This window comes from Tupaia chinensis, unplaced genomic scaffold (assembly GCF_000334495.1).
Source record: "Tupaia chinensis unplaced genomic scaffold, TupChi_1.0 Scaffold000465_1, whole genome shotgun sequence".
NCBI classification, from domain to species: domain Eukaryota; kingdom Metazoa; phylum Chordata; class Mammalia; order Scandentia; family Tupaiidae; genus Tupaia; species Tupaia belangeri.
This window is the reverse complement of record NW_006159974.1, coordinates 2,233,919-2,241,586: the sequence shown is the minus strand read 5'-3', so window position 1 is coordinate 2,241,586 and position 7,668 is coordinate 2,233,919. Positions and strand designations below refer to the sequence as shown.

The window sequence follows — 7,668 nt, the reverse complement described above, 5'->3', positions numbered from 1 at the left end:
TATTGAGCATATTAAGCATTCTAAGAGCAGAGATAGCTTCCTAAAATGTGTGAAGAAAAATGACCAGTAAAAGAAAGAAGCCAAAGAGAAAGGTACCTGGGTTCAACTAAAGCGCCAGCCTGCTCCACCCAGAGAAGCACACTTTGTGAGAACCAATGGAAAGGAGCCTGAGCTTCTGGAACCTATTCCCTATGAATTCAAGGCATGATGGGTGTTACAAATAAACTAATCTGTGGTCTATTTAAAAAAACAAAAACAAAACAAAACAAAAACCCTATTAGAGGTTCTCTCTCTTTAGCTCATGGAAGAAATAAATGAATAAACTTTTCTTAAATTAAAATAATTTTTTGCTGGAGAGTACAGATGTTTGCCAGAGAGGGAAAATGAGAAAACACCCACCAGTGAGGATGGCCATGCCGTAATCCCTTCTCCTTCATTTTCCTCTTAGGATTCTGAGCATGTGTGCACATGTGCATGCACCTGGCATGTTTTTCAAGCCCTAGGTCCAGGACTCAAAATAAGCAGTTTACCATGTGGGATCACCTGCCTTAGCTACCACACCACTGGCTGGCTCCAAATAAATAAAACTTTAAATATGTACCAGTTGTTGGAGGAAAGGATAACAGCTTATTTTTCTTTTTATTTATTTATGGAGAGAGATTTTTTACTAAAGGGCACATGTGCTTGCTGGAAAGACAGAGACAGAAAGCAAGAAATCCCCCCCAACACACACACAGAACACACACACCTGGGGGGGGGGGGGGCCATGCCACAATCCATTCTCCTTCACTCTCCCCTCAGGATCTTGGACCACACTCACACGCACCAGATGTGTATTTCAAACTGCTGTGTCCAGGACTAGAACTGTGGTCGGCCACGTAGGAGTCCAGCACTTTAAAGACTATGCCACCTGCTGGACCTGATAACAATTTCTTACAAAGCATAAGACATTTTGGAGTTAAGGAAATGTTAAATTCCCACAACACTCCTGGGAGGCAGATATTACTATCGATTCCCATTTTATAGGAAACTGAAGCTCAGAGAGATTAAATACCTTGTCTAGGAAGCTGCAACACTAGGACCTGAACTCACATCTGCTCTGTCCACCTTTTACTGAATCACCTGTGGGGACTACACAAATAGATGGATGAGCTGGCCAGCTGCCCCACGTGCTGCCATGGTGCCCATCTTTCAACTTTCCTGCCCTGTCTCCCACAGGCCACCCTGGAGAAATGTTCCACATGCTCTCAGCCCATTCTGGACCGTATCCTGAGGGCCATGGGGAAGGCCTACCACCCTGGCTGCTTCACCTGCGTGGTGTGCCACCGTGGCCTTGATGGCATCCCCTTCACAGTGGATGCCACCAGCCAGATCCACTGCATCGAGGACTTTCACAGGTCAGGCCTGGTCCACGCCCTGTCTCAGGATGTCTGGCCTTTTCCTCCTCCATCTGTCCTCCATGCGCAGTTTTCAGCCCTGGCCCTGTCATTCTCTTTGACATAACTCTTCCCCAAGATGTAAGACTATCGCTTATCTCTGGCCTCTCTTGTTCCCTCCTGCATTCCACCTTCTCTTGGCTCTACCATTAGTCCCATGTAACCCTGGGGTTTGATGGCCTTTTCGGTCCCTTCCACCCTAGAAAGTTTGCTCCACGATGTTCAGTGTGTGGTGGGGCCATCATGCCCGAGCCTGGTCAGGAAGAGACTGTGCGAATTGTTGCTCTGGATCGCAGTTTTCATGTTGGCTGTTACAAGTGTGAGGTCAGGGGGCCTGGGAAGGGCAAGGGGATTCTTGGGGTCTGGGATGCCGGGTATGGCAGAGCATGAGGGAGAAATAACCTGGGGTTCTGATGCTGATGGAAAGCTGTTGCTCCTTTCCTGACAGGAGTGTGGACTGCTGCTCTCCTCTGAGGGCGAGTGTCAGGGCTGCTACCCACTGGATGGGCACATCTTGTGCAAAGCCTGCAGTGCCTGGCGCATCCAGGAACTCTCAGCCACCGTCACCACCGACTGCTGAGTCTCCTAGAAGCACCTGTTACATTCTCAGTTCTCATTGATCCACCTCCCTGACATCTACCTGTACAACTTGGTTACCAAATGCTGTCTCCTCTCCCTGCAATCATAAAATAAGAATCCTGTAAGAGTTTACAAAACACTTTGTGTGAGTGTGCTATCTCATATGATTCCCACAGCAGCCCAATACCACGCCAGTTGGTTGTGCCTGCATTTTCACGTGTGAGAATGCCAGCACTGAGCCGTGACTTCCCAAGATGGCAGGGTTCTCAAATGCCTGAACCAGGGTCAGGATTCAAGTCTTCTTAGCTCTGGTCCATTTCTCTTATTTTCTTCCTTCTAGCTCTACTGCACTCTTTGTAATGTAGTTTGGTATAAAGATCCTCCTCTCAGTGCTGGAACATGCTCCAGGGAGGCAGCATCTCCTGTTCTTAAGCCTCACGCTGAGTTCATCCACAGGGGATTTATGGTATCCCTTCTGGGGAGTGGGGTGCATTTAATCTGGGCAGGCTGTATCTTGCCTATCACCCAGGACCTTAACCTACAGCCTATCTCATCCACATACTCCTTGGAGTCCAGACTGAGATAATGCTAATTTTGCTTAATGTCCTGGCGCCTTTCTCGAAGAGAGCAACAGCAGGTTGCACAAGTAGCGCATACCGTGTTACCAATAAAGGATGGTTCTCTGGTGGGAGCAGAAAATGGTGGGAGGAGGTGCTTTAAAATGGTTGCTCTACCCTCTTATCCACTAAACGCCCGCGCTCCCCAAGACCTTGCCCTGCGAGAGGAGGGGGCGAAACCATGCCCGGACGAGGTGTGGAGGGCCCCGAGCAAAGAGGCCGTGAAGGGCGACAGCTGGATGAGAACTGGCTCAGATCCTGGACGAAGGACAAATAAGGGAAAGTGCGACCCTCGACCTCGGGAGGAAACGCTCCTTTCACGTTCACAAGGCACTAACGTCTTCGCGAGGCTACACTTGGTCCAGCCCAGCTCCCGTAGTTCCTCTCGCTTGCGCAGTTCTCGTCCTCAGAAACGCGCGAGATTTCCGCTCCTTTCCCACCATTCCCTGTTCTTCCCCGCCGTTCGCTCCTCGCTTTCTTTCCAGTTCCGGCCGCGAGGAGCTTAGTTTGTGGTTGGAGGCCTAGTTCAGCGCGTGGCGCAGGCGCAGCGCGAGAGGCGCGCGCGGCGGCCAGTCCTCGGCTGTCCCACTTTTTGTCCCTGTCCTTGGCCCCCTCGCTGACAGTCCCGCGTCTCCCTCACGCCCTCCTCACCGTCCTCGTCGCGCGCCTTGGCTAGGCGCCGGCCCTGGTCACTCGGCACATAAGCCCGCCAGAGAGCGAGGCCAACGGCCGCGACCGCTTCCAGGTGGGGGAGGGGCGGGGCCTGGGGGCCGGGCTGGCGTAGGCTGGAGGGAGAGGAGCCCAGGGGCCGACGGGGGCGCGCAAAGAGACCCGTGGGGCTAGTGGAAGTACCTAGCCATCCCCTTGCTGGGGGTGGCGGGGGCAGCGGAAAGCTGGCCATGGCGCTAGGGAGGCGGGCACGCTGCTCCAGAGCGGTCCTTTCTTCTCGTCCTGCTCAGCAACTTGACCACCTCCGCTCGGGTCCCAGCCCCTCTCAGACCGTGCCATGGGTGACAGTGACGATGAATATGATCGAAGGCGCAGGGACAAGTTCAGAAGAGAGCGCAGCGACTACGACCGATCCCGTGAGAGAGATGAAAGACGTCGAGGAGACGATTGGAATGACCGGTGAGACACTTTAATGTTGTTCCTCGGTCTCATTCCGTTCCACTCCACCCTCATTGCTTTTCCTTATAATTTTGTTAGACTGAACCGTGTAACATCGCTCACTGGACCGTTTCCTGTGGTTAGACACTTATTTGCTACTACTGGCCAAAGAACAAGCTAAGGCTTGAGCTTTTAATGTCCTGAAGATCAAAGCAATAGAGCCAAGAGAGTTTGAGTGTAAAAAAACATTACTGTATGCACAGAGTAAAAGCGTGTGGGAGCTGGCCGGTGGTGTGGTTAAATGCACTGGATTCCCACAAGGCCCACAGCGGTTCCAGTCCCAGACCTGGCGGCTTGCTTTCTCGCTTTCCCTCTCTCACTCTCTGTCAAGTTAAAAAATAATAACAACAAATGAAATTAATTAAATGGCTTTTTTAAAAATGTATTTTATTTTGTAAATTATATCTTGAAAGAGTTTCTTTCAGAAAAAGTAACGTTACAGAATAGTTTTAACTGGAGAAGTTGTCATATCAGCTGCCTGGCAGAATGCAATGTTTCTTGTGCCGCGTATCTGAAGAATTCTTTGGGTAGTGCTGGCTTGGTTAATTGATAAATTGTGTTTGGATCAGCTCGTGATTGACTTTGGGAATGTTCATTCTTGAGTTAATTATTGTGAAGGTGTCTTCCTTAAGAAACTTCAGATGTGGTTTCAAATAAAGTAAACAAGATGAGGGACCAGCAGGTGGCATTGTGGTTAAGGCACCGGACACTCCCACATGGCCAACCAGTGTTCTTAAATCTGAGTCTTGAACCAGAGTCTTGAATCTAGTGGCTTGCTTTCTCACTTCCTCTCTCACTCTCACCCTCTCTCTCTGGTCAAATTAAAAAAAAAGTGAATGAATAAAATAAAATAAATATTAAAAAAAATAAAGTAACCAAGATGAGAGGAAATGTGGATGATTCTTTAATGGCAGTGCAAATACACATTCAGTGAGCTAATGGTAGTGTCTTGGTTTTGAAACAGGTTATCGTAAAGAGTTGTGAACGTACTTATCCGATATAGTTATAAAAACAAGTTTATCAAATCCATCCGTCTGTTGGTCAGCGCATCTGATTGTGGAGACTGTCTAGCTAGGCACGTTGCTTTTGTTGATATTTTCTAAAAAAGAAAATCTAAGTTTTTCTGAATTCTGAAAATTGGTAAAGTGTGGTTATGGCCTTTAGGGCCAGGTGTAGCGGGTAAAGTGGCCTTGGATGTATGCTGCAGTTTCGTGTATATAAAAGATCATCATAAAGATGCCAGGTGTTGGAACAGATCTTCACAGGAGGGAGTGTAGTGTTGGATATGGTATGTCAGGAAGAGCTACAGGACACTTGGCTAGACTTGAAAAGATGAGTAGGACTTCCCCAGACATAGGTGACATGAACAGCTTGGACTTGACATGACCTGTCCAGAAAAGAACACATAGTAATACTCAAATATTGTCATTTTCAATGTATCAACATTTGCACTGATGGTGTTGTAACAGTGTGGGGGGGTAAAGCTTCTGTAAAGACAATGACATCAAAGAGTCATAGAGAACCCATTACTTCAGTATTTGTTGCCAATGATGAAGTAGAACTTTACAGTGAAAACTAAGGTTTTAGTAAACTCATACCTACCAATGTGAGTTTGACAGTTTCCCAGTACTGAGCATGCCAGGTGTGTGTGCATGTGCCCATGATTCAGCCTGGCTGAGACTTGGGGTGGACTATGCAGGAAGACTTTGTTGGGAGTGCCAGTCTCTTAGTGTGTGTGTGTTTTGTGGAAGAGATAAACTCTTAAGGGACCAGCAGGTGGTATGGTAGTAAGGCACTGGATTCCCACATGGCCGACCATGGTTCAGTCCTAGACCTGGCAGCTTGCTTTCTCACCTTCACCCCCTTTCTCCAGTCAGGTTTTCAAAGTAAATAATAATAACAAAATTTAATTAATTAATTAATTAATTAAAAAAGAAAACTTTAAAAAGGAAGAGAGAAATGAGGATAGTGATGGGAAGCAACTGGTCTGATAGCCAGGATCCAGAGTTTGGAGCAGTTATTTACTGGCGTTTAAGTTAGGGCAGAGCATGATCCGATTTGTGTTTGAGAAAGATTACTTTGACAGTAAAGAAGTAGTAGGAGAGCTGAGAGGCAGGTAAACAACCAGTGCTGCAGTTGCAAAAGAAATGGCAGGGGCAAAGACGGACAGTTTGTGGGGATGGCAAAAAAGACAACTTTGAAAGGCTTTGATGTAGAGAATAACGGGATAATAATGAGTTAGTAGCAAGGGTAATACTTGATAACTGGGTAGGTGGTGATATGTTTATACGACTAAGAGTGGGAAACATGGAGGAGGGGAGTAAGTTTGGGCCCCCTTAGTGGTGAGAATAACAGTCTCAATTCTTTTTTTTTAAATAGAATTATTTATTTAATTTTATTTATTGTTATTTTTAAATTTGCTATAGGGCATGTGTACTGATCAGAGTGAGAAAGCAAGCCACTAGGTCCGGGATTGAAACTGTGGTTGTTTGGCCATGTGGGAGTCCAGCACCTTAACCATCATACCACCTGCTGGACTCCACCTTTAAAAAATAATTATTAAATTTTATTTAATAATTATTTTAAAATTCGGGCTCAGTTCTGACACAGTGAATTTGAGGTGTAGGGGACTTTGGGTATGGGATTATTAATGTGGGTCTGGAACTCAGGGAATAGGGCAGGCTGGAGAAAGAGTTGGAGAGCCATCAGTTTGTGGATAATGGCTAAAGTGATGAAAGTAAACAGGTATTTAAAAAAAATTTACTATAGGGCTTGTATGCTCCCTGGAGAAAAACAGAGGGAGAGAGAGAAAATGAGAAAGCATACCCCAGGGGGTATCCATTCTCCTGCTGGGATTTTGGGCACACATGCGTGCCCAGTGTGTTTTCCTAGCTGCAGATGGGGACTCTTGCTGCGCATTCAGCCTTGTGGAATCCATCGCTCTAACCATTGACTGGCCCCAAGCAGAATATTTTCTGTTTAGAGTGCAGCTTTATAGTTTTAGTGTTTTTTTTGTCTGGTATCTCATAGGAACGAAGGTCCATGTAGGAGTGTGGCCTTGGCATATCCAGCTGTATCTTTAATTACTGTTACTTGTCCTTATTTCCAGAGAGTGGGATCGTGGCCGAGAGCGCCGCAGTCGGGGTGAATATCGTGACTATGACCGGAATCGGCGGGAACGCTTCTCTCCACCGCGCCATGAACTCAGCCCTCCACAGAAGCGCATGAGGAGAGACTGGTGAGATGGCAATAGTTTATCTCCTGTCTCCTTTTAACCTCAATTCCACCTGGACCTCGGTTCTATTTCCTCACCTCAGCTAAAAGTGTTGTCATTTCCTTTTCTCAAATGTCCCACACAGCCATCGTTTCTTTGTCTTTTTAATAAACCCTTGGATGAGAGGCCGAGAGACCATGTTCTGTGTATGCCCCTTCCTCTGCTCTTGTGCTCTGGAGAGATGGTTCTGGTTTCTTTTTCTTTCTGACTTTTGTGTCCCCCATCCTCAGGGATGAGCACAGCTCTGACCCATACCACAGTGGCTATGAGATGCCCTATGCTGGGGGGGGTGGGGGCCCAACTTATGGCCCCCCTCAGCCCTGGGGCCACCCTGACGTCCACATCATGCAGCACCATGTACTGCCTATCCAGGCCAGGTAAAGACCTGCGTTCTGGGGTTCTTGGGGAGAGGGAGTTGGTAGGATTGAGGGGTGGGTCGGGGTTACTAGAGTTAGGCATGGAGGAGTGCCTGAGGGTTGGAAGCAGTTGTTGTTTGGGGTGATGTCCATGGTGGGTAGCAGAAGGGGACAGTTGGCTACTTTGGCCTCCCCGCCCCCCACCCTTTTTCCCCACAACCAAGACTGCCTGGCTGCCC

The 7,668-nt window shown here is 47.7% G+C and overlaps 2 protein-coding genes across 3 annotated transcripts in view; both read left to right on the top strand.

Moving 5' to 3' along the window:
* Positions 1-2,154, top strand: part of TRIP6 (thyroid hormone receptor interactor 6) — a 5,272-nt gene extending 3,118 nt beyond the window's left edge. For both annotated transcript variants that reach the window (XM_006155682.3, XM_006155681.3), the window contains exons 7-9: positions 1,219-1,397; positions 1,640-1,760; positions 1,885-2,154. In XM_006155682.3, the coding sequence (XP_006155744.1) occupies positions 1,219-1,397; positions 1,640-1,760; positions 1,885-2,016 (432 nt within the window). In that variant the 3' untranslated portion in view covers positions 2,017-2,154. The remainder of the gene's footprint in view (positions 1-1,218; positions 1,398-1,639; positions 1,761-1,884) is intronic.
* A 920-nt stretch (positions 2,155-3,074) lies between these two features.
* The window catches only part of SRRT (serrate, RNA effector molecule), a gene marked incomplete in the record, with an annotated part of 11,610 nt that continues 7,016 nt past the window's right edge, over positions 3,075-7,668 (top strand). Inside the window, 4 exon segments of the mRNA XM_027774658.1 lie at positions 3,075-3,377; positions 3,592-3,760; positions 6,909-7,037; positions 7,304-7,450. Of these exon segments, the coding sequence (XP_027630459.1) occupies positions 3,639-3,760; positions 6,909-7,037; positions 7,304-7,450 (398 nt within the window).